This window comes from Ixodes scapularis, unplaced genomic scaffold (assembly GCF_016920785.2).
Source record: "Ixodes scapularis isolate PalLabHiFi unplaced genomic scaffold, ASM1692078v2 PGA_scaffold12__126_contigs__length_90152505, whole genome shotgun sequence".
Lineage (NCBI taxonomy): Eukaryota > Metazoa > Arthropoda > Arachnida > Ixodida > Ixodidae > Ixodes > Ixodes scapularis.
This window is the reverse complement of record NW_024609838.1, coordinates 69664953-69692208: the sequence shown is the minus strand read 5'-3', so window position 1 is coordinate 69692208 and position 27256 is coordinate 69664953. Positions and strand designations below refer to the sequence as shown.

At 46.5% G+C, this 27256-nt stretch overlaps 1 protein-coding gene across 1 annotated transcript in view; it reads left to right on the top strand.

Moving 5' to 3' along the window:
* LOC8042515 (metal cation symporter ZIP14) overlaps window positions 1-12650 on the top strand; it is a 69733-nt gene extending 57083 nt beyond the window's left edge. The window contains exon 9 of the mRNA XM_029976109.4: window positions 7562-12650. Coding sequence (XP_029831969.3) covers window positions 7562-7756 — 195 coding nt within the window. The 3' untranslated portion in view covers window positions 7757-12650. The remainder of the gene's footprint in view (window positions 1-7561) is intronic.
* The last annotated feature ends 14606 nt before the right edge of the window (window positions 12651-27256 follow it).

Genomic DNA, 27256 nt, shown 5'->3' with positions numbered 1-27256 from the left:
ATGGGATATTTTGTGTAGGTACGGTAGTACTGTGATGTTCCTGTTTTTCCTGTTAACTTGTTCAGCATTCTCAATCCGTCTTCTCTTTAGTAGGGTTTCTGCGACTGCCGTTAAGAGGCGCAACGGGTAGCCCGCGGCCGTGAGCCTCGGTACTTGATTCTTAAAGCTATCCTTGACTAAGTGAAAGCATGATTTATTAAGGGCGCTTTTAAAGCAAATGTTGATGATTCCCCTTTTTACCAGTTTAGAGTGGGCAGACGAAAACGACAGGAGGGGTTTATTACTCCTTGGTTCATAAAGCCAGCAGGTGTGTGTGGGGAGACACTGCAGCCTAAGGTCTAAAAATCTTATGGAACCGTTTACTGGTAATTCATGCGTGATAACCAGTGGTTCCAAGCATTTACTAAAAGTGGCCAAAACCTCAGAAATTTCGCCAGCAAAGTGGTCTGAGTCACAGTCAACAAGCACTAAGTAGTCATCTACAAACCTAAAAACCTTTTTTACCCTAGAGCCTTCAAGTCTATTAGATAAAATTCTGTCGTAAAATGCAAGATAAATATTGCTCAACACGGGAGCTAAACAGGAACCGATGCATATGCCGTTTTTCTGAATGAAAGTCTCTCCATTCCAAGTTGTAAACGTCGACTTTAGATAAAAGGTTAAAAGCTCCAAGAAGTCTCTTACCCCCAGACCACATTAATTTTGAAACGCTACACACCCGTGGTTGTCAATACACTCTTCGACGCACTTTAAAAGCTCCGTGTGTGGAATCGAGTAGTATAAGTCCTTAATGTCTACGGAACATGCTGAGAGGCATTGGTCAGGGCATTGTTTAAGGAAGTCTATTATCTGCTCAGAGTTTTTTTACCTGAAAGGGGTCGTCAATAACTAAAATGTTCAATTTCGTTTGTAAAAACATGGCCACCGACTTCTGCCACGTTCCAAATTCCGATACTATAACGCGTAGCGGACAGTTGGCTTTGTGCGTTTTAGCTGCACACCCGTGGTTGATAGGGCCCGTTGTATTAGAAATGAAGTTCAGTAGTGTTGACGATTGGGCTAGTTGGTCATTCATATTAGCGGAAAACAAACAGCGCAAGGACAAGGACAGAGTAGAAGGTGGTAGACACACACAGCGCTGACTTACAACTGAGCTTTATTGGCACTGACAACCTGTATAAATACACAATTTGCCCGGCCCAAAAGCCAAGAAAAGAAACACAAGAGGAGGACTACACGTGTTCCTAGAGTCATCTGCAGGCGCCGTTGCTCTCCGATCTGAGTAGAAAAATACACTCCTTTTCCGTCAAGGCAAGTGACGGGGCACTACCACACTCAGAGCCCGATTGTCCAATGGCGCGGGCTTCTATAATCTCACGTGTCAGTTTATCTTTTTGTTTACTGATGACCGTGCATCGTTCAAAAAACGGAGTACATCCGCAATCGCGGCAATGCACCCCAAGGTGCCCCGACACAACCTGAGACACATTATATCGATGCTCTCTTAAACGCTCATTAAGACAACGTCCTGTCTGCCCATACGGTAGTCACTTGAAAACAAGGAAGCTCCAGCTAGCCCGTTCCCCAAAGAAGCACATACTGCATGCTCCGAATTAGAACACAGAATGGTGGCTTTTGTCGTGACCCGGAAGTACAATGACAACCTGTTGTTCCTAACAAACCTCGATAAGATAAACAGCAAACTTCCTATTTCAAATGAAAATGAAGTGGCCTCTCCTCGAGACCACCAACCCCACATTCTTGCACAATTTATTTGAAAATAGTGTCTTTTTGGCTTTTCATTGCTTCTTATTTTGCCGTCGTGACCTTGAATTTTGAGTTCCTCGGATTTACCCGAAGACACAAGACGAAAGTAATCCCGAAGTGGCAACAAATAATGTTGCGGGATCCAACGTGTCACTGGCCGGTCGCACTAGTTGCGGTGAAGAACGGGAACGAATCCGAGCGTCTCCGTCGTCGCAGCGTCCCAACTCCCAGCTGCCGAAGCTTCTGTGAACCGGAGAGCCGGAGAGTGATTTGTGGCGTAACGGGTGTCCGCCGCACCTACCACCGCTGCTTTCACACTGCCAGGATTGCAGCAGGCAACAGCTTGAATTTCGGTCACATCGTTCGTACTTCATACAAAGGACACAGTGCAACAGAATTCTCTGCAGAAATGGCATATTGGAAATAAGTTTGCTTCATACATTTGTATAGATGGCTTTCGTGTGCCCAATTCGACGGTATCGTCGGGGCCGGCCTTACGCTATCGAGCGCATTGGGCAAATTTTGGTTGTCCCCCTCCCTTTCATACGCTCATCTACTAGGTGCAACATCACGTTAGTAAACACGTGAGCAGTGGCCAAACTGAGCATCAAGATCATTTGGCGAGCTAGTTGTTTGCACGCATGATGTCGGATGGCACGACAGAAAGGAAACATAAATAGGGAGATGGGACAGAGGGCTTTGTCATGTCTTCCTCTTTACGTTTCCCCTCCGTGTCTCGCCGCATGCAAGTATTTTGTCGGCCGAGAACCGCATTTAATCCTTTCAGATTGCATTTTTTGTTTAAAGGCGCACCCCCATGGTCGGGGTTTTTTACTCGGTGCGATAGCAAAGAGAATACGCTAGTTTATTGTTGCATAAAAAAAATGTAAGGCTTAAAATAAATAGTAACACAAACTTTTAAAAGATCTGCGGCACGCTCGCTCGAGGTAGAACAAACCAAAAAGGACTAAAGCTTCGAATTGTCAACTTTCTAGTACTTCTTTAAAGTGTGGCAGTCCTTGAAGCAGGGTTCCACACACAGGCCCTTGTCACAGTTGGTGCACATGAACCTTGTGTTCTGACTTTTGCTTTGGTCTGAGAGCTGTGTTGGCACACACGTGGCACATTCGTTGGGTGCGGCTGCCTTTCGCTGAGGTTTGTGGCACCCTCTCGAGGAAATGTTGGGCTGTCAGTCTTGTTGGATTGTCTCTGCTGGGCCTTCCACTCTTCCGCCTCCCGGTGTGATGCTCCTAAACAAGCTGGTATACAACCCTTCTGACCTCGGAGAATGTAATCTTCTGGGCACTCCTTTCACGATGAAGAAGGAAAGCATCCAACAGAGACATATCCAGAAGGTGAAAGAAACACCTTTTACCATACCACTTCAGCGTCTCCCTGATGCTTTCAGTGAAGCTTGACTGCATGTCCATTTTGTCCACGAGTCCCATCTTCTGGTTGTACTTGAGTACGCATGCTGGCGTTTTCTGTGGAGTGCCTGTTCTTCTGTCCACCTTGTCAGTGTCCTCAAGACAAGCTCCATGCATCGAGGTCAACATATGTACTTCCCTTTTGTCACTCCATTTCAGTGCCAAAAGTGCAGGGGTGTGACATCTGCGCCAATTGCGCCATTTTGATACAAACCCAGTTTTCTGCGCATAGTTGTGCCAAAAACGCGAAATCGGTCGAAATTGCGCCACTTTGTGCCAAGGTAACTCAAAAACTAAAAAAAAAAGTTTGCGGCGAAGCTAGATTTTGCAGGAAACGAGAGCTTGATTGGCAACATTCAATATCGTCGTAGTAAAGTACACGGCACAGGCACAGGGTGGCGCAAGCAACCGCCGGATTCGAAGATTTCAGCTGTAGTCTTCTATATATATATATGATACGTGGTCTTTTCCCGATTTTCCTACTACGTTCCGCTGTCATTTGCATACCTCGGCAAACCTCACTCATGAGGGCCCTCATTTACCCTCACTCACCCTCATCCTCACAGGTGAGGTGAGGGTGAGTGAGTTTCTGAACCAGGAAAATTCATGAGTGTGAGGGTGAGTGAGGGCCGTGAGGGCTGTGAGGGCCGTGAGGGCCGTGAGGGCGGTGAGGGCCATGAGGGCGGTGAGGGCCGTGAGGGCCGTGAGGGCGGTGAGGGCGGTGAGGGCGGTGAGGGCCGTGAGGGCAGTGAGGGGGGTGAGTGGCGTGAGGGCTATGAGTGCGTGAGGGCGGTGAGGGCGGTGAGGGCGGTGAGGGTGGTGAGGGCGGTGAGGGCCGTGAGGGCGGTGAGGGCAATGAGGGCCATGAGGGCGGTGAGTGCGTGAAACCCCTTCAGATCGAGCATCTTTCTCAGCAATTTTGGTGTTAATGGCGGGTTGTTCTCCAGCTTTCCCTAGATCGACACGAATTGCTGAGATCGGGTCCGGCTCGAAATAAGCAAGCAACTCGGAGCAATTCGAATACGTTTGAAGCGGCTGCATCCAATCAGGGACGCAAAATTTTCATGTGATACCTCGTGCCGGTGATTATGACACCGAAAGATTTGGTTCTGGTTTGAACTCGATCGTTTTTTGGAAATAAACTGTTTCAGAAAAGTGCATTAGCATTCTTAACGAGGTTTAAATGCATAAAAACACGTTTATAACGCGTAATTGTGTCCAAATAGCGCAAGAAAAATAAAATTTTATGATGACGATGGCAAATTGCAGCAATTGGTTGCTGCATGCGATCGCGGGCGGCCCGTGTTGCTGGTGTTGCGACGTAAAGTTTCTGGGCAAAATCGCCCCATCTGAAGCTGGCCTGAGTGGCGTGAAGGTCATGAGTGCGTGAGGGGCGTGAGGGGTGTGAGTGCCGCGAGGGCGGTGAGTGGCGTGAGGGCGGTGAGTGGCGTGAGGGCCGTGAGGGCGGTGAGTGGCGTGAGGGCTATGAGTGCGTGAGGGCCGTGAGGGCCGTGAGGGCGGTGAGGGCTGTGAGGGCCGTGAGTGGCGTGAGGGCGGTGAGTGAGTGAGGGGCGTGAGGGCCGTGAGGGCGGTGAGGGCCGTGAGGGCGGTGAGTGCGTGAGGGCCGTGAGGTTCAGTGAGGGTGAGTGAAGGGCTGAAGGTGAGTGTGAGTGTGAGGGTGAGGGTGAGTGAGGGGCTGAAGGTGAGTGTAGCTGTGAGGGTGAGGGTGAGTGAGGGGCTTAGGTGAGTGTGGCTGTGAGGGTGAGGGTGAGTGAGGGCGACCTAAAATGCCGACCTCTGGTCATTTGTGACTGCATGGTGAGCTGTCACGCGGTCTCGCTGTCTGGCTGCGGGAGGTACGACGCACAAGCTATCAAGATGAGCAAACCTAAGTATTTCTTTCGTTGTGAGAGCAAACCTTTTCTTAAAAGTGCTATTGAGCGCCTCCATTGTGTAATTGATCATTCGTGTCCGTAATCTCGTCAAAATGGACGGCACCGTCACCGTGAGTACTTTCAGTTATCACACACGTGCTTCCAGTGCGTTCGCAATTGAATGAATCGGTCACACACCCATATTTAGCGTGCATGTGGTGCTCATAGTTTTTCTATCAATTCACTATTTACCTTAAAACTCACTTTTGTGGTGAGTTTTTTTTTTTCTATCTCCACGTGCTTTGTACGAGCATCAGATCGATGTCTGGTTGTAGTAAACCGTGCTTCCCTGTTCATGCTCTCGAATCACAGCTTTAAACAGTTTTGCACTACAATTGCGCTTTGGCACCAGTTCGTATAAGCTTGAGGTACCTGGTGCCCACCTAACTGCAGCAAGCCTGTGTTTCCTGTCCTCATCTATGCGCATGAAATTCGCGTTTTTTCTCTTTTTTTTTGTCTCTGTGTGTATCGGCGCTGATGACTTATTGGAACTAGGGTGGACAAAAATAACGATTAAAAATGAAAGTCTGATTTATGTGATTTATTTCAGATTTTTTATGATTTAAATTTGATAGGCTGCTAGAACATTTTCTGCTCCTAATCTGCTCCAAACTGTAGACTTTTGTGCTTCGAAGTTGCTCCAAAATGCATAAATTGCTGCTTCAAACGAGAATTTTGTGCTCTTAAGCTGCTCCAAAATCCAGATTTTTCTGCTCCAAAAATTGCTCCAAAACCTGTTTCATCTGTCTCACCCCTGGAAGTGTATCGGTGTGAAAGAACTATACTTCTCTCTTTCTCATTTTTTTTTTTTTTAATTTGGGAAGTCTTTTTTTGTTTTGTCGAACCATTCCGCAAGCATTGGTTTGCTTTCTTTGAGGGTACTGGAAAAGTGCTGGACTGGAGTACTAGTTGCCTTCAAAAAGGGAATGCTCCTTTCCGAGATAGTGGTTGAGCAACTCGAGGACAACCGAGCCCGAAAATCCCACCTCCTTCATCATCATCATTGTCATGGAAGCTCCGGTACACACGATAAACCTCAAGATGTATCCGGTCATCACTTCGCACAGAACAAACATCTTCACTCCAAAACGGTGCCTTTTTGAAGGAAGGTACTTACGAAATGAAAGTCGTCCTCTTCATCATCAACTCGTCAATACAGAAATCTTGGTATGGGACCAGCATATTCGCAAACTTTGCCTGAAGTGTTTCCATGGGTGGACTAATTTTTCTTAGTCGATCTGCTGCATCAGTGCTGGCACTGAAAGGAAGCACTCTTAGCAAAAGGCAGAAGCAATACTGAGAAGAGCGTTGAGAGAAAAGGGGTCTCAGTCATTGGGTCGGTGGTCCAGTAATCCCTCGCAGCATTTTTTTGGACGAGCCCCATCAGCAGAACAGCTGCCAGAAAGCAGTAGATCTGGAGACCAACGCCTACCCATGCTTTCAGTCGGGATTCGCGTGCGAGGTCGGGCTGCGCAATCAGCTGATGCACGTAGCCATTCGTCCTGTCTGTAATCAAACACAACTCTCTCATTGAAGTGGAGTTTGAAATATTCTGCTTCTTTCACATCTGGCTGGAGTAGAGTGCCTGCAGGCTGACCGGAATCGCGATGCGTCAAATAGAACTATAGATGGGGAGAAGTCGTCACCTTTTTTTTATTCTGTTTCGTTTTGACGCGCCCGCTTCCGATATGTGCAGCAGACGGTGCGGCTGTGTCGGACTTTGACTCCAAGCTGGTTTGCAGTTGTTCATCGGATGTCGAGCTGTCATTTGACTCAAGTCTGGGAAGGGTTTAGAATCTGAACCCAAAGAGCCATTGCTGCAATCTCCGCTACCTCCGGAGCAGCCGGCACGCGCAGCCATCTCGAAAGTTATTGCGTACACAGAGCGTCTAGTTTCACAATTTCAAAAGCCCCTCCAAAACAATTCAATAAATATGGATATATGAATATAGATATATGGTCGTAGTTCCCTACAAACCTGTCAGATCGCAACGCGTCACCGTGAACGCACCCGTTCACGCAGAGGGGGGAATTTTTGAATGCGCAGTCGCGGACGTACATGTATATCAGGAACCATGCGGGACGCACCCGTACTGACGTACAGGTTCGTCAGTGACCATGAAAGGGTTAAAAAAAACGATCGGCAGTCGAGGACATGGCATTGTGTCGGGCGCCGTGTTCAAATAAATCCCGATGCTAAAGGAAAATTCTATGGGGGAGCGCGGTGGCGTGGCTCAGACAGTGTCTGTAGACTGTCTTTGGTATGATGTATTGGCAGTGTGATCACAGCTTAGCGCTTCTACGTCGTCGTCGAGTAGAAATTGAGGGACGACTTTCAAGGACACAGTAAATGCGCCGATCGGAGACACGCTCTGGCACCGCAGCAGTGGGGAGAGGGGCCCTCGGCACCTCACTTTCTCTCTCTCTTTTCAGGTGCGTGTGTTCCTGCTGCAGAATGTGGGCATCATTGTGGGTGTGGCCTTGCTCTTCCTCATGGCCAAGTACAGCGAGAAGATAGATTTTGAGCCAGGAGCAATGCCGCCGGGAGTGCGCATCACGGCCGCCTCCCTGGGAGCGGGGACTCACAGCGGCGACTCCAGGGCTGTCTTTGGGGCTGTGGGTCTCTGACCAAGCTGCCAGATCTACTCAGTTGCGGAACTGCCTGTAGACGCCGCTTCCAGGAGCGGTACTCTCTCTCTTTTCCAAAGGTTCACCTCCCGTCGTATGAAGCACCACTGGTTGGGATACGACTGCTACGGTAGCTAGTGTATTACACAGATTTTGATGTGCAGCATCTAGGTGGCACTTCACCGTGACTTCTAAAGCCACTTGAGAAAATTCGCTTTTCGCATTTCTTCTAATACCCTAGTTACCTGGGAACCCTTAACCGCAGTTAAGTCTGACTTCTGCCGCACATAACTGCAGTTAAATGTGTAACTAGGGTTTAAAGGGGCATTAAAGTGCGTTTTGAGATACTCATTTTATGGTCATAACTCAATCTACGAGCACTAAGCATCTTAAAAAATTAAATCAAATCAAATCATTTTACTTTTTAAAGACAAGATTACTCTCCTTGAAATGGTCCCTGGTACAGAAGGCGAACGAGTCGCTCGACGCGGTACATGGCCGACATGAGGCAGGTCCAGCAGCACACATGCATGCACTTCAACACAAAAAAAAGAAAAATACAGAAAAAAAGATGGGAGAAAAAAAGTAGTCTGCACATATATCAATAACTGTAAAAAGACAGTTCAGGTTCACATAAAATAGAAGTTATTACATCCCATATCTACACCTACACTAAAACATGAAAGACACGTAGTCCGTCACAAACATCGCTTACGGTTTGTAGTAGAACGTAAGAATGTTTACAGTGAAAAATATTAAAAGAGCATCACACAAACGTTAGGTAATGTCACAAGAAACCAGGAATATGTATTACCGTATGTAACAAGTCGTAATTTCAAATCTTAGACTAAAAAAGTGATCATAGTTCCCGACACGTACGGTTGGTGCAGAACAACAAATGGCTCTACTGAACCTTGCTGAATATGGTTGAACGATTGATAGCGCTTGTCAGCCACTCGCGAGCGACAAGCTCACGCGCAAGTGAGCGGGGTTTGTGTGCCACTTACACATGCGGGAACCCATCGCTTGCAAGAAGCGGCTGACAAGCGCCGTCTGTTGTTCCACTATATTCAGCAAGGCAAGGTTCAGTAGTGCCATCTGTCGTTTTGCAGCAACGGTAAGCGTTGCTATTGTTGATTGCTATTTTAATATGCAAATCTGTCGCACATGAATGTAATTATTTTTTTTTTGAATATGATTAGAGCTCATAGATTGAGTTATGACCACAAAATGAGAATCTCAAAACACTTTAGTGTCCCTTTAAGCACTAACAACTACTCTGGCACAAGCATACAAGACACATGGCTCGAGCGAGTGCTCAGCCACAATTCACTTCCAATACTGGCTCATTTCAGTGCTGCGCCACCATTTGCTTCCAAGAAGCACACGGGACATGGCCCTCGTGCATTGGCGGATTTGACGCTACTTGTCAAATGAACACAAACACATTGGGGTGCTTTAGCTTCTCCAAAGAATACAGTTTTGAGCTACCAGATGACTCTTTAATCGACGGGTGGTGGCTTTGGAAGGGAGAGGAAGGTTCCTTCTTTCGTAGGAGTTCCGCAACTGAGTTGGTCTAGTAACGTTGGCCTCCAACGACGGGGGACCAAGCAGTGTGTTTGGGGAGGGGGGAGGGGGGGGATAGGGTCATGCTCCGACCGAGGGACCGGCGGCATAGCCCCCTTTAGGGCGTGCCCAACTTCACCCACGTTTCAGGACACATGTTTGCTGTTGCAGGCAATTTTAGCCCAGATGTTGTCCGTTGCGTACTGCATGACGCGCTCGCATGTCGTTTTCTTTCCAATTCTTTTGCAGCTGTGGTTTCAAAACGTTCGGAGGGTTTTAGTTGCCTTCGGACCCTGCGCAGCTTTTGTTGAGTCTCCTCGATCGAGGTTGGCATTCAGTGTGTTTCGAGCATGGCCGAGAAAAAGCCTGGTTAGCTCGAGACAGGTACAGCTAGTCTTAGAGCGCACCGAGTCATTTTATGCGCACCTCACAGTTATGCGAGGATTAGAAGTGAAACGTTTCGCCGAAGCGATTGTATTTGTGAGGCTGTTGGTCGGCCTCATCCCATAGATTGCGGGACGCCCAAACGCTCCTTCAACAGACCTGCTGGAGCGAAGTGAGTAAGTAACCAATAGGAGGAGCGATTCTTACGCTCCAATTGGGTAGTTAGTTGCGCAAAACAAACTGCTAGTGCCGCATAATGAAGGACAGCACACAAAAGACCTGGACAAAGAAAAAACACTGAGCAAACAGATGCTGACTCACAACTGAGATTTATTATGAAATAGAAGAAAGAGGAAACAAGTAGAAAATAAAGCAAGGAATTGTTGTCTACCGAAGTGTTGCGTACGAGTTTGCGGTCTTGTGCAAACGCCTCTCTGCGTGCTCGCACAGGACGATGCATTTCTACTCTGAAGCTCCTCAAAGGAACCCACTCATTATTATGCCTCGTACATAGTAAAACTAACGACACATGGCACTAAGCCTGCAGAGTGTTCTATTCTGATTAGTACTTACAGGGGTTAGGGCATGGCAAAAATAAAAGATGAGATGAATATACTGCCAGGACCCATCGTATGTTCCTATGATCCGACTAAATTTGTCTCGAAAATGGCGCAATAGTTTGGTAGATAAATGAATTTCTGTGCAGGACCCTCAAACCCACCCGATTCGACAATGTGGTCGTGCTTGTTGGGTCGGTGACGACGTCCGCCCAATGCGCAACGTCCCCTCGTACGCACTCGCAGACTTGGCTCTCTCGGCATATAGCGCTTCAGCTTGCACGTTTACCTTCCGTGTTTCAAGCACGCGGTTCGGAGACGGAGACATCTGCGGCATTGCTCATTTCTTCGAAGTGTTCAACACTGATTGCAGTAGCGACGAGAGTGATGCTATCAAAAGATGTTGGGAACTGGTTCTTTTAACTTCAAACGGCTCGTGACCAGCTCCAGCGACGACGACGAGATCATTACAGATGAACTCGCCGTCGCCTGCTACGATCGCGCACATGCATGCAAGGTGGAAGGTCAAAAAGAAGGGATGAGAGCGAGGGCGTGTGATTGCACCGTGGCGAGGTAATCATGGGGTGCCTAGAATGAAAGAGTTACACTAAGTATGATGATGATGTTGTTTATGGGCACCATGGTGAGCATTGTTGCATTGTTGCGTCGTCGTGAGACGAAAATGATCAACATTCATAAACTGATTATTTGAATTACTAGAGCTGTGAAAATCGCACAGCTTGATGTACCTATATACTAAGTAACCCATGAACATTCCATTTCAAGAATAGTCTACCTGTGTAATTTTTTGTGTCCTAACCCCTTTAACATTGACGACGAGAACGGGAAACGAAGAGGAGAAAGAATGTGATTCCTTTGCTCGTTTGCATTGTCTTTCTTCTCTTTCATTAATTTATCTCAGCTGGGTGTCAGTGCCTGTTCCATGTTACTTCTCTTTGTCCATACCTTTTGTGAGTTGTCATATTTCATTATGTTTTAAATGATCACCACCCCACCCAGCTTACTACATTACTGCTAGTTTCACCGAGCTGCAATTAATACGTCTCCAGTAGGAGAAATAATTTTGCTGCCTCCCTTAATGCTCGATTCATCGTAAGGAATGAAGCACTTCTTGCGAGAAATTTCGCACAAAAAGTTTCCTCATAAAGAATTTCCCGTACAGTGCCCAGGTTCTCTGACTGCTGCATGCACGATGGTCTGATAGAGTTAGTGTGAGAATCTGCATGTTCTTGCCTTTTTGTTACGGATGTTGATACGTTGTCGGATGTTCTCGTTAAAAGTTGCAAGATGTATTCGCTCGCTCCTCCCAAGAATGCCTGTGAGGTTCCCCCTCGGCGCTTCGGGGGGGGGGGGGGAAGCGTGTTGTCGGAGTAAACTGCGGGGCGAGAGACGGTGAAGGAGCAATAAGCGACGGGCTCCGCATATCTGCAGTTGGGCAATCCTCAGAAAAGGAGGACGGATGGCTGACGGGGCCCAATTTGATGGATATTGTTGAAAGTGCAACGCAGCACGTACAACCACACTGCCATTCTGCTCTCATATTCGTGGTGAAACTGGAGAAACCGACATTATGACCGAAACCAATATCGCCTAGAAGACAAGGACTGCATTCTCTCCACCCCCAGACGTCGTCATTAGTGAATTCGTGCAGCACCGCCCAGCTTGCGTCAGCGTTGGCTACCGGTGCATTTCGCAATGAGGGCAATGCTAGCATGCGGCGGCACCGAGACTTACCTGCATGCCGTTTTTAGGCGTCTCCTGTCAAGTTTCAATGTGTTCGCGCTTGGGGCCGGTTGGAGGTCCGCTAACGATGACGTCATGCTTGGGCCTTGTCTTCTACGTGTTATTGCAACGGGAGTAATCTTGGCTGGGGTGCGTGCATGAGGGCTGGCCTCCGTCTTCCTTTTTCGCAACGGCCCTCGGTAAATCGAAGAATAGTCGTCCGTGTCTCGTCTTTCACGCGTCTTTGTTCTTTTACTAAAAAGCAAAAGCAAGTACTTTACTGGGAAGCAAACTTTTTACTCTGCTAATTCGCGTTAGCATGGGTGCCTTCGGCATGAAATCCTTCCCTGGTAGTGTTTGCGAATGCATGTGCTGTCTCGTAGTCAATTTGCCGGGACGGTCGTCTCGGCCGGCGCTCGCTCGGCTCGTGATGACAGAGGGCGCCAGCCACCCCTCCTAATTCAAAAGGGAAAACACTGAGACTGGGGCGCATTCGGCAGTTCAAACTACTCAAAGCCTGTCTGTGCCCATCCTCTAGTGTTATGCGGAGTGAGATGTATTCCCTAGCAAAATATTTGACGAAGGGATATCCATGAGAGAATATTTCCGAAATTATTTTGAAATAAAAGAATTTTATTAAAGAATTGACGATTTCTGAACTGGTTTGTGCAACCTGTTGTACAGTGTTAAGAGCTTTGGTGTTTTGGTTTTGAGGCTGGAAAACTGTTGCCAAAGGAGGACTTGCGGTGCGGGGAAGGCTCCTCAGAAGCTTACAAAATCTATGCACCCGTGGCAAAATGCACGCTCCAGGTTCGGCAGTACCCGTTCAATTTCAGCAATCTTTCATACACCGTCGTGCAAAGGAGAGGCCGTGCCAACAGGCATGGAACAAAGGAGAACGAGGTGCAAAGGGACACACGCTAGTGTCCTGAGCCCAGTAGTGGTGTCCTCGTCACGTCCCTCCTGAATACGGCTACATGGTGCAAGATGTGTCTTGATGCAGTTCACAATATGGATGCCAGACAGCTAGCTCGCAGGGCTCACCACTGGGGCTAGCCAGGCCAGGGGTAAAGAGCGTCGTCTCGGACCGCAACCTTTCCGTCACCGTTCGATTTCTGCACTCCAGAGTACTGGCCAGGTGGCACTGCAGATTCACCTGCTATCGAAACATGTCCAAGCTCATCAACGCCGATATTGGCGAGCAGGTAGGTGCGCTCGTATGTTTCCTTGGTGATGATGCCGAAGATGTCCTAGAAGCCTCATCCCTCTCGGACACTGAGAAAAGCGAAACTTTGAGAAAGTCTGAGGATTTTTTCAGTCACTTCATGGGAAAGCGAAACGTCATCTATGAATGAGCCAAATTTCATGAAAGAAAACAAGAAACCGTAGAGTAGAATCATTTAGGACCCAGCTTACATCACCTGGTAAAACACTGCGACTATAGCGCTCTGAAAGAACTCGCTTAAGCCTCGCTCAAGATTGCTTCATAGTTGGACTGTTAGATGACTCCCTCTCTGAAAGTCTTCAAAAAAGCATCTACTTGAGGCTACAAATGGATTTTATACGAGCTCAACAAAAACAAGCTTCGCACAAGCAGCAAGCTATACAGTAAAACCCGTTTAGAACGAACCCCTTTACAGCAAATTGTTAATAGGAAATCACAGAAAATTTAAATAAAAATGCATGTAAAAAGTATGTTTTATAACGAGCAACATATTGGCTATATCAAACTTTTTTCCTCCGGGAAGGCTTCCAAAAACACGCAAACAATTATCTTCTAGCCTGTTCCTTCCCCCAAAAAAGAAATAGGAAAGAAAAAATACCAAAAACTCAAGTTGCAAACAAAATTGAGCGAAGAGAAGCGATTCAGAAGGGGAGATAAGCCGAAGAAAACAAACTGCACGCATGGAACAACAAAAAGAAAACTTTCCAGAGCGATGTTAAAAGGCGGAAGTGAAGAGGTGACAAAGGAAGAGAAGCTCTCGCTTTACAACAAACTCGTGGAAGTTTGTTATAAATGTTTTTTGCTATATTGAACTACTTGCTATACACCAACTCGTGTTTACAAACAAACCAGAATGCCCCTAGCGGACGCCACCGGCGCCGCGCATGCGTGATGGGGGTGTGGGCAAGAAGCTCGCCGTTGCCCATAAACAAACCATTGAAATGCGATGTTGCCGGCGTCGGTGTGAGTCCCCTGCCCTTTTTCGCGTTCAAATTGTTGATTCTATGTCTTCCTGGCGATGTCTGACTATCTCGAGCGGCGTCAGCGAAATTACCGAGGCTCGTTACACCGCAATACTTCGTGTGAATAATGTGACGTGGCGATTCATTCTGCGTGGATGCCGCAGTATGTACGCTAATGCTTGATCCGCATGACGAGATTTCGCTCACAATTTTCAGTCACAACGCCGCTCGAGCTGCAAAAGCGTGAACCGTAGCTGAGATGGTCAACGTCGATACTGAAAATCGCAAGCATAATCGGACCAAGTGAATTAGGCATAACAAGTCGGTGATGGTCACTGTTAACAATGATGAACATCTTCATATATCTATTGTTTATATCGAGCCTGCTTACCAACCTTCAAATTTAAGTCTTTTGAGGCCTGCACTTACTTATCGCAAGTACCGGGACAACATTTGGTCTACGGGCCGACGTCGTCTAAGAGAGCAGACGACAAGCAGAAACGTTTCAAAGAGCAGACGACAGTTCGAACGATCTACCCCCTCACGCGCCCTTTCCCCCGTTATGTCTAACGAAGTGACGTCAGTGCAAGCTATGTATATGGTCGATCATCGCTTGAAGACTGAAACTATGTTTGCATCCTCCTGGGGTCGGTTTACAGCGGGGGGCTTTTGTTCAATAGTCCGTCTTTAAAAGAAGGAATCGAATTCAGTAAAAGAAATGCGCGGGCCCAGTTCCCCCCTTCGTTTCCGTTTCCCTCCAACGACACACTGGATGGAATTGCTCTTTGTCCCCTCACACACATGAACAACAACTAAACGGGTTTAATACACTAGGTTTATCTTTCTAGAAAGCTTATTTAATTGTCCGCCTCTTAATGCACAATACAAGAAACTTGGGTATCTTCCAGGATCAGGATATTCGAATATCATCTCTTCATGGTGGGGAAGTGAGCCATATATATATATATATATATATATATATATATATATATATATATATATATATATATATATATATATATATATATATATAAGATGGACACCATCATCAGTGGCCAGTAGTCCGAAATGGAGATTCAGGAGGCAGCACGAGGAAAGCCCAAACTCTGTTTTGAGGGTTACGCTTATGTCGTTGATAAGCAAAACGGGCAGCAGATTCTACTGGAAATGCGATGTGTATGGGGAAGGTGGAGGTCGCGCCGTCACAATAAACGAGTCAAGCCGAGGGAATCACGTTCTGGAGGAACAACATCATCTTCCAGACAGTACAAGGCCATATTCTCGGCAGTTGAGATGTCAGATCAAGCAGGGCCCTCAGAACTACCAAATGCGCCTTTACAAATTGTTCAGGTATGCTATATTTTCAAGGTCTTATTTAGTAGAATAGTCCGATGTTGGATTATAATATATTTCTCGTTTAAGAGCAAGTTTCTACTGCTATCAATGCTGAAGTGCGGCGGGCTCTACCAAAAGGGGATATCTTTCAAAAAGTCATCACCAGGGAAAGGGCGTCATTGTTTCCACCGCAGCCCCCAAGTCTGACGAGTCCCGAGGTATTCGATCCTTTCAGAAAGATTGACGGGGCAACGGGAATTTCTGCAGTTTGACGGTACTTCTGCACGAGGAACGGGAGTGCTGACCTTCGCTACGTCTCAAAGTCGGAAGCACCTTTCACAGTGACTATTTTATTAACATTAGCCTTATGGAAGAGACTGGTGCGGCGATTGATGTATCATTAATATAAAGTGTGTTTTCTTAAGCTTTGCAGATTTAAAAAAAGCTGAAAACTACGTTTATATGGCTTGTTCAGGTGAGTTATACGGCCAGGGGGACATAGTATATGCGGATTGAATACAAAAGACGACCCAGGGAACCTCGACCTTTGTAAATATTTCGCTCAACCTATAATCCCGAGCTAATTAAATCACTTTTGCTTTGACTGTTTTAGAACTCTTTAACAGTCGCGCTAAAGGCCATATGAGCGAAAAGTCAGATGCCAATGTTTATTTGAGCAAGAAGCTTATATATGCGAGATAGAACTGAAAAAGCGTACGAGTGTAACCATAGCTATCTCCGACCAAGCCTGAACCTCACTTTTTCGCCATTTTATAGAAAGTCGTTTTATCGAATGAACGGACATTTCATCGAACGCCGTTTCATCGAATCGCTAAGGGCCGTTTCATCGAATTTCTCTGTTATGGCTCTGTACCGAGTTTTGGGGCATAACAGTGCTTTATAGATGTTTCGCCTTGCATTTGTTAAGACTAAGGTAGTCACTTGTGAAATTGTTTTGAAGGTGGTGTCAAATTACTAAAGATAAAAGCAATTGGCATAAAAAGAACTAAAAACAATTGGGTATGCGACTTACTGAAAATCTTTACTCATATACATATATGACTGAAACCACGACGCTGCAAATAAAGGACAGACACTTAGAACACTTTTAAGTGTCCGTGCTTTCTGTTTTTGCCTCATTTTTAATTGTTTTATGTGACATGGAGAGGGGTCATTGTTTCATGGAGGCTTCTTCTCGAAGCAGGAAATGTTCACGATGGAACTTATCTCGTCACTGCACCCAGTGATATAAAAACAGAAACAAAAGAAAAAAAAAAAAAAGGAGAGAATTAGATGAAGTTGTGTATAAAAATTAAAGTAAATTCCTAAATATTACACACTGTAACGTTGTTCGATGAAAAGGCGTTCGAGGAAACGGCTTCTTTGAAACGGCGTTCGAGGAAACGGCGTTCGATGAAACGGTGTTCGACGAAACGGCTTCGATGAAACGGTTTTGATGAAACGGCGTTCGATGAAATGTACGGACGCACTTATAGCGGTACGCGTGCATTACGTGGCACTTTTAGCCCGAACGCGACATCGGCGCTATTTACTATTTCTGCCCAGCAACATGTATTGTCTAGCACTGAGCTCTGCCACTTAGGTCCGATAGTTGCATTGACAGTTTTCTAAACATAATTTATTTCTAAAAAACAAAATTAGAAAGACCGGCAATAGTTTGTCCGTGCTGTGTGGCAGTATACCTAAAATGTGTTTGCAAAGACAAATTACAAACGCGTATCATGTTAAAAAAAATCGGCTACATTTGATTTATTTATTTTTTTATTTTTAATGCCTCAATAATACTTTAAAGTGGCAGCACGTTCTATAGCACCGATTTAAGCAACTTTGAACTATAACACCAGACGCTTCGATAGCTGCACTCGATCAAGAATGCTCACAGAAAGGTTATAGCTTATATATTATCGTAGGGTGCGGTTATCCAAGAGCCAAAGACGATCCACTAAAACTTTTTAGTATCGACACACACCATTGCTGTCTTCTCACCTCATGTGGTTGCTGGGATGCGTAAATATAAATGTCACGTACATTCGTTGGCCATCATATTGTGTAAGTTACGTACATAATATTTGTGCTCGTTGCTAGAAAACAAAGACCTTCTAAAAGATGCCCGCGCCTGGTACATCGCTTTCTTTTCCATCAATCTTAATTTGAGGCAGTTTTGAGCGCGATAAGCCGTTTTTTTTAAGATGGAATGTTTTGTAAAGATGTAAGTCATCCTTACATATTCAAGTCACCACTTCTCGCGCATGTCTTTTGAGCTCCTTGATCAACCGAGAATATCTATGAAACGTTCCTTCAATGGGTGCGGGGATGCATCGCAGCCCTCAAGTATGTGTTTATTTTGCCACGGGCAAAACCAAAGACCTTCGACAGCTGAAATTCGGTGAGTGCGCGGGCGCAGCCTTGCAGCTCCGCAAAAACCTACACCCGAGGGGCTAGGCTTGGTGAGCGCCGAAAAATGGGGCAGATTACGCGATAGGATCTGAAGCTACCTGTAAGTCACGAGGTCGCTGCTGCCGCACCCATCGCTCGTCACTCAGCATGGAGATTTTCTCGGCTTATCCTCTCAGAAGAAGCCGGCACAAAAGGGGACCTTTCCCCTCGCCTCGCCGTGCTACAATACACGAAAGAAAGAGGGCGAGGAGGAATTTCCGCCAAGCGGAAGAATATTTCTGCTGGTCCGCCTTTAATAAGCTAACTGATCATTACGATTAGCCTCCTATATTATGTACCCCTGGCAGTATAACTCACCTGCTCAAACCGCATAAGTGTAACTTCCAGAACTTTTTTAGAACAAACCTGTAAAGGCCGGTTCTCACATGCAGCGAAGCGCTCATGTAGCGCTCCTCTGCCATGAGCAACAGTTTTGACGGTGCGATACAAAGCTGGTGAACGCTGCCGCGCGAGGTTAGCGTATATGCTTGTAGCGCTCCGCTGCATGTGTGAACGGGCCTTTAAAGGGCCCATTAAACGATTTTTGGGTTGGGATAAATCATTTTAGATTGGGATTTTACTAATAGCACATCGTTCAGTGGACCAAAAGAAAAAAAGGTAGAAAGTCAAAAGCCTGACTTTCAGTGCGAAAATTTGAAAACAGAGCGGACTATTTCGTACCTCCTCTCCTTCGCAACCTCTCTGCCTTTTCACTGTGATACATCCGCGGTCCCAAAAGCGCGTTATCGGGTCCAAACTGACGTCACACGCAACCGGACCTCACTTATTCCCTTCACCCCTAAGCTGACATTGTGGTGGAAGCTACGCGCTTGCCGGACCAATCAGCCGCCTCCCTTTCATTACCTGACTTCATTCTCTGCAGCCACATTTGCCACGCTCACGTGGCAAGCGTGGCTGGCCCAACGAGCACGTAGCTTCAACAGCACTGTCAGCTTCGGAATGAACGGGGTGGGGAAAGCAACTTTTGTCTGAATTTTGAGCGACGGGCTAATCTTCTAGGGGGAGAATGGATGTGTCCGGGATTACACAAACGAGAGTGCGAGCAAGAGGGGACTCCCCCTTTTCGTCTTCTTTAAGAATGCGCGATTTATGAGTTGAGGAGGAAAGCGAAACAGGAAAAAGTTGGAAAAGCGTTTCATGACCCCTTTAAGCTTAAAAAAAGACCCTGCGTGCGTGCGTGCGTGCGTGCGTGCGTGTGTGTGCGTGCGTGCGTGCGTGTGCTTGTGCGTGTGTGCGTGCGTGTGCGTGTGTGTCAGACAACCACCATTTCTCGCGACGGGACTTCTAAAGCCGTCTCGCGCCCGTTCTACATGTTCCACGGGGTCAGGGAAGTTCAAGACAGAATATTTTGTTTTTCATTCTCCTACAGCTTTGCATTCTCGAAAACAGAGGATGCCTACTTGCACCTGTTTAATGTAAGTGTAACAGTTGCACTTCTTGGTTCTTGGAGGGGTAGAATTCTGGTATATAGCTATACTGTTTTTGAAATTCCGTCCTTTCTGTTTAATTGTATGTGCGCTCTGCGTGAATTCTCAAACACGCAGGCTCTCATCTTCGTGTTGCGACGCCGGGCATCCGTGCTCTCCCTAGGCTTTATAATAACCTACTTTGAGATCGCAGCAATCAACGCGCTGCATCAGGTCTTTTAAGAAAGCATGCTGCACGGCTGGTTTTTTTTTTCATTGATACCAGAACGTCTTCAGACATGTACAGAAAAAAGGGATTGAGGCGCCGTAGGAAACCGATGCCGACTTCTTAATCCTGGTGCGGCAGCTCTCTGCCCTCGCCTTTCTTCCTCCGTACCGAATACATCGGGTTTCTTGATTTCTGACAGCGACATAACTACGTGTGATCTAGCTTTCTCTGACAGGTAAGAATGTCTTATAGCTTTTTTATGCCTCCATGCAAGGTCATGAACAGATGAAGCCCAAGTTCCAAGGCCAGGCTGGCGATCTTCTGAAGTGGTTTAAAGAATATCTACATTGCGGACAGGGCAAGGACACTTCCATGGCCTTGTCGTTCGCGCTCCACTCCTTTTCCATCCTAGCCTATAATCGGTCGAACCGCTCATGTACCAGGGTCAAAAAAAAGAAAAGGAACAGTGTTAAGGGGTGGCATTTACGCTTCCTTAAGCTTGTAGGGGTGGCAGTCACACTTCCTTAATAAGAAGCTTGTTAGGGAACAAGGGAAGGGGTGGGGGGCGGCGGCGGCGGCGACATCCTGAGTTTTCGAAGTTTTCGACCATCATCGCCTCCGAATATCAGCTCACAGAGGACGAGCTGGAGGCGATTTCGCGAAGTCAGTAGCCTCCTTGACAGAAGACCACAGCGACTAGGAAGAAGAAGATCCACCTTCCACATTATTATCGGCGAAACATGGCCGTGGAGGACTTTCTGAAGGTCATTGCTCGCCTCTTGAAGCACTAATGACCATTATGTAAACAAAGCGTGTAGTTCTTTTTAATAAAAAAAAATGTCGAATGTCAAATGATTTTTTTCTGTTCTGGCTTTGTCTATTCCTCAACTATAAAATTATGTTTTATTGAGGTTTTTTAGACAACAAAGGCGATTGGCACGACATGACGCAGCTTCAGGCCCGTAATATTATGGATCAATTGGAACGACCGTCTCCGAAATAGGCACCAAGCCTCACATTAAAGTGTGAAAAAAAAAAAAAAAAAAAACAGTTGTACATGAGAGGGAATATAGGACGATAGCGCCTGCTGAAAGCGTAAAGCCTACGGAAGTAAACCATCCGAAATAGGAATTAATTGGTCCACAAGGTCAGCTACACGCATGGCTATACTTTTTTTTTTTTTTTTTTGGTTTGAGGAAATTAATGATTATCTAAGCAAAATATGGACTACAAATAAAGTGTCGTCCTTTTAGTTTAGCAAACGTCATGTGCATTCAAAAGCACATAACGTTTGTGCATCGCCGAACGCTGATTCTCTCAAATGTAGCGCTAGAGGTTCAAACCAGATGCCAAAGTTTCAGCACTAATCCTTATCTCATAAAGAAGCTAAAGTGATTTTCTGAAGTTTTCATTTGGAAAATGGCGGCAGACCAAGCTCTCGATTACATGGAGATCTATGGCACATTGCGCCAGTTTTCGAAGACAGGCGAAAATGGGCCGCCACATGTTCCCACTGAAAGTTTCGAAAAATGTCTTTTGCATAAGATAACGGCTAGTGCTGAGAATTCGGCAGCTGGTTCTGACCTCTAGCGCTATATTTGGGCACAGAATGAGCGTTTGGCAATGTATAGTTTACTTTTGCAATAAAAAAAGCTTTTTTTTTCTTTTTTTTTTTTTTTTTTTTTTTTTTTTTGGGGGGGGGGGGGGGGGGGACACGTTTTTGTTTTTGAGGAAAGTGAACCGTGTTTTCTTGGCCCAGGTAAGTAAACTATGCATCGCAGAAACCTCTAACGCCGTGAGAACGTGATAGCGGTTGGGAAAGAACGCGGAATTTTGAGAACATGACGTTGACAGTTTTCCCTGAGCCGAAGTCCACCTAAGCCTAACATCGCCAAAACAAGTAACACTGTGGGCTCCTGTTAAAAAAAAAAAAAAAGAAAGAAAACTTGCCAAAAAAAAATAAAACAAGTGTTTTTTCTTTTTTTTGCTGCCAAGTGTATTTTACTTATAAGAATGGCACATTCGTTCACAACGTTAGTTCTTGTTTTGACGAGATTAGACTTAGGTGGACGTCGGCTGGTCCACTGCACTGTGGCGGAACAACTAACATTGCGGAGCGTGGGACTCTGAAACTTTGGGTGATAATCAGAAATGTTGCAAGCGGCAACTTTGTACCTCTCCTTTGCGCTCCCGCTGCTCGAATGCTCTTGCAGCTGAAGTGCAGTCGAACATAAAGACCTCACGCTTGCATCCGTAATTGTGCAGGGATTTCACAGCCTTCTTCGGAAGTCAAACCTTCGAAAGGGTTTATTGAGCTTGCCAGATGCACTGTTCGTAGCTTGAGCTTTACATGCGGCTCCTGTTTTATACACTCCCGTACCCTGAAGGAATATTTTCTCCGGACGATCACTTCCGCTACCAAATAAGATGACATGTCTAAAAAAGAAGCGCAAGGATTCCTCCCAGTGGAAGAGGAAAAAGGGGCACAAATGGTTGTTGTTTATTATCCCCTAGTTCACAAGAGTGGCAAAAGAAAACCTTTGACACCGATAAGCTTCAAGCAAATGAAGCAATTCATCCCCGCCCCCGCCCGTTCTGATCTAGATGAGCATCGTACCGGCGTGCAGTCGTGTATCACTACTGCGTGGCACACGTTAAAAACCACAGGCTAGTGGTTGTTCTGCACTGGCTAAATTGCTCATCTACAGCTGAGAGACAAGTCACCATTATGAACACTGAAGCGCAAAGGACAAGAAAGAAGAACGAGAAGGAAACAGGACAATTCACTGCACAAGTCAGCAAAGGACAAGTCACAGCACAAGTCAGCAAAGGACAAGTCACAGCACAAGTCAGAAAATGACAAGTCACAGCAGAAGTCAGCAAAGGACGAGACACAAGGCCGAGAAGGACACAGCACAACTGACCAGTTGAGGCAGACTAACTTCAGGCTGTATAAACATAATTATCAAAGAAACTGCGCCGACTTTACATAACAAGATAAACAATTTAATCAAACGTTTCGTTTTCCATGCGGGAAACATCATCAGTGAAACCTTCAAGCAGGAATGAGCGAAAAAACTCCAAAAGTCCGCGTACACATCGGGGAGGGGGCCGCGGTTGGAGCTGCTGGCCGATGAGTCAGTTCGAAAGAACCATGATTCCAAGAACCTGCGTTGAAGTTTTTTCGTTCATTCCTGCTTGAAGCTTTTACTGATCATGTTTCCGGCATGGGAAACGAAATGTTTAATTAAAATGTTTATCTTGTTGTGTTAAGTCGGCACAGTTTCTTTGATAATCATGAATCCCGGCTTTTGGAATATTTTTGCATGTACAAACAGACTCACAAACGTAAATGAAGCACGCACACAAAGGTGTCTTTGACAGCTCTTCTTTTCTCTAGGTGCTTTTGAAGTAAGCACTAGCAATTGCAAGGCTGCCAAAGATATATTCACGCGTGTGAGTCATTTGCTTGAGGCTTGTCGGTGTTGGTTGTTTGACTTGGGCATGAGCACTCTCGTTTGACTTGGGCATGAGCATAGCGATCCTCAACTGCCCAGAGCGGCAGTGCAAACGGGAGCTCGCGCTGCTATACTTCGAAGCATGCTCTGCCACGCGCACCAGGAGCAGTACAACGTGGCCGCGCTAGCAAGCGGTAACGCTTTTCTAAAGTCCCGTAAACAGAGTAGCGTTTGAGCGCGTTTGGGTGTGCTTGACAGCGTTGCGGCTGCGAAAAACAAGGATATTCCTTCGTATGTCGCGTGCCAAGCTACCCCTTGAATTGAATCCCGCGCTTCATGCAAAGCATAGATGTGCCGGTGAATCGCTTCCGTTTCTCGGCGCAGCGCGGTCATACACACTAAAACGCAACTGTGTGAATGGGTATTTAAACACCCTATTATACATGGCATTTATTCTTACTATTTGTCAAACTCTGGTTTCGGCAGCACTTGCAAGCATCGATCTTTTCCCTGTGTCATCAAGGAACACGACCGCTCTCACTGATGTAACGCATATTCATTTGTAGGTAGATATCTATTTATGTTTTCTCGTAACCGCAATCGCCACAGAGAGGCATGCTGCCCATACAATGAACGCCTGAGAGGCCCGTCAAGGGAGTGATAATGATAATGCAGTGCGATATAATGTGCAGCAGTGATAATGTACATTGAGGCATCACAAAGGATCTGTCCAAGTTGATCGCAGGTATATGCCAGCTTCGCGGCAAAGTTGCGGAACATCGGGTCAGTCACTAATAGGCACGTTATTATTTTTTGTTTTCAACGTTCAGTAGGTGCAGAATAACGGAGCCATCAATCGTAATTCTGTTCTGCGTAAGTTTGGACAGCGGGACGTTAGTCAGCACCGAGGGAGTCTGGTGTCTTCGTTGGAGATGAAAGCCAGTGCAGTGTATCGCTGCTAGTCTGACGCCTTTAGCGCGCATCACGCAACAGTGATGTATGACCGCACGCCAGTCATCCAGATTGAAACGGGCTGGGGCGGGGGATTGAATCTACGATTAGTGGGCTTTGCAGCGCGATCGCTTTCGCCACACGTGCTACATATCCCCGAGCCACCAGCCATCGCGGTCGAATTCGAGTTTGAGAGAAAAATATTAAGAAAATCTTCGTTTTGAGGCATTTAGTCCTAGTTTCGCAATCTGGTTTAACACGTTAAAAATAAAATTAACAGGGTGATTTTATTTACACAAACACGCAAATACAATATTAATTTTTTTCGTCATGGTCTTAAGATTAGAAGCACCCCTAGTACGTACGGCCAAGCGTTTTGTCACGTTTGTCCTGTTCACTCGGCATTGACAGCAGAGTCGACGATATGCGTGTCTTAGAACAATTGTGTCTCCGGTTAGGGTCACGTGACTGCAGTCGCCAAGCGGGTGATAAGGCAGAGCACGTCACTTGCCTGAAGGCCACTGCTGGTAGCATAGCATCCCCTGCACCATCAGCTTTGGGGCAAACAGACAAAGGGATGCACGTGACAAATCCTCTCGCCTTTTTCATTGTTGGGACGCCCCTTGAAAATTAGCCCTTTTTCAGGGCAACCCCGTTCTGACATCGAAGAAGAAAGCGAGAAGGCTTGCTTAATCCTCCTCTCTTTCTCTCTTCTTTTCCCTAATCTGAAAGCGTGGTAAAAGGCGCGCACTCGCCGGATCAATCAGCTGTCTGCCTTTTTTTTTTTTTCACTTGACTGCGCTCTCCGCGCGCAGATAACGGCAGGAGTGTGATCATGTGGTAAAAGATTGACGGATGATGCAGCAGCGGTTTCCAATCTCCGAATGGCTGCTTGCTGACCTAGATTCGTGTGTGCTGACTGTGGTGCGTCCGTGAGTATCGGTAGTGACTGGTACATCGTCCGCGACAACATATTTGAAGTGTACCAAAGCTATCTGTGTTCGAAAAGGCCCACGTGTATTTCGGCAACAAGCGATTTCTTCAAAGAAGCCAAAAATATTCTTGTGATGCGTTGAGTGTTCGGCTCCGCAAAAAACAGCTTATGCCATATCGTGTTGAATTTTCAAAAAGCCCTTCCTTCTCGTCTTGGTGTGGATGTTCTGCGGTGCCCGCGTCGACATAAATTTCGGGTTGCATCTTTCAAGCAGTGTTGCGGAGTTGCCACTCCGGAGTTGGAATGATTCCGGAATCATTCCGCATTTTCACGACCCCGGAATGGAATGGGAATGGAATGGCGGCAACGTTGAAGGGAATGGAATGGGAATGGAATTAGGTGCCTTTTGCCCGGAATGGAATGGGAATGGAATGGAACACGGTTCTTTTTTTTTTTTTTTTTTTGTGTTTACGGTCAGCTAAACCGAGCCTGTCAATGAGTCAGTTGCTCAGAAATAAAATGAGCGGGAAACTGCTAGCCCGCGAGGAGCCCTAACACACTTATACGCCAACAAAATGCAATACAAAAAAAAAAAAAACAAGCGTCAAAGCAAAGAACAAAGGGGGAAAGTGGGGTAACGTGGCGCCTTTCACGGACGCGCAGGCGTCGGGCTTCGATGGCGTCACACAAGAGCGAAACAAGAAACCAAGCACCAAGCAAAAGAAAAGGGAGTGGAAAAGGAAGAAACCGCCATGCACAACTCCTCATCGTACTTCTTGTCATGCTTTTTTTGTTGTTGCGGCGGTTTGTAGAATGCACACGCGCGCACAGACTGAGATCTGGGAGCGGAAGCGACTCAAAACTCGCAGAGCTCTGATAACTCGTTGACTTGGGCGCCGTCGAAAGATGATCAGGTATTGTTTTCTTATAGTTCGAGGCGCGTTGTTTAGCAGGCAGCCAACCCTGCTGCCTTCCACGTTCATTCGTGCGCACTCCTTTGAAGTGCGAAATGTGGGTTTGCTTCGGCATTAAAACTAAAGCGAGATTCACTTCCCTCTTCTCCTCTTGCGCTTTGCTCCGAGGCTCGTTTTTTTTTTTTTTTTGTACTGCATTTGTATTGCATGTCCGCCTATTACTTGGTCTTTGTTCCGATGCTTGTTTTCTGTGTTTTATGTTTTAGTGGGTTGGGGTTACAAGCAAGCTAGCGGATTCCCGCTCATTTCCCTTGACTTTAGTCTCTGCATACTTTGTTTCACCTTGCGATAGACCGCTGCGGACGCTACGAGTCATCCTAGGCAATCCAGTACCGTGAGCGGGACTGCAGGGTGACGCAGCACTCAGAAAGCACTGGATTGGTTTCGATGGCTCTCGTGCTGTCTGTTGAGGTCCATCGTAAGGTGATGTAGACTATCGTCTCCGCTCTTGGTGTGACCGAACTGACTAGACCTGCAGAAAGACCGTCCCGCACCAGACGAGGTGCGACCGTTGCTGTGAGGGCAACTGAGAAGGAGAGCTGGGTGCTAGCTGCTACTGAGGTTTTGGCTTCCGCGCGTCTCGGCTGTCCGGTCTGCATTCGTGCTCCTTGTCCTGGACCCTATTTGAGGCGGTGAGAAGTCAGTTGGACGGTTTTAATGAGGAAACACGGGGAATGTCAATTCGAACGGTGCGGTATTACCCCGTTAATTGTATCTTGATGCGAAGAACTTTGTCAACGCTGACTTCCCGACTCGTCGCCACTACGCGAACAACCGACACCGAGGTAGAAGAACGAATCGGTTGGTACCGTCTGCTGCCTGAACCCGCCACTCAATCAGCGCGAAGAGGAACATCACAATTCGGACGAGAAGACAAGATAAATACAGATTGAGTCATGGCATCGTAGAAGACATTTTTCTGCATTAGTCGCGAAGAAAATAAACAAGCTGCACGCTGAAAGTTGTGCAACGAAACTATACACGCTGCAGTCAGCGTACATCATCGAACTTTATTCGCCGTCTGAAGAGGAAACACGAGAATGAGTATGCGAAGGGTGAAAAGGGCAGGCGAACCAGCCATAATTGAATTGAATATGATAAGAAATATCGAGATTCGTAAAGCAAGCGTGAACTTCTGCGTTTTAAAACAGGTTTCGTGACATGGTCTACACGGTCCCTCGTGCTGCGCCGCAGTGGTTGCATTTTGTCAGACGATGTGTTCTGCCGCTGTGCATGGAGTCGCTTCCAGCAGTGCACTAGCCGTGTTGCTGTATTTGAAGAATACAGTAATATAGCTT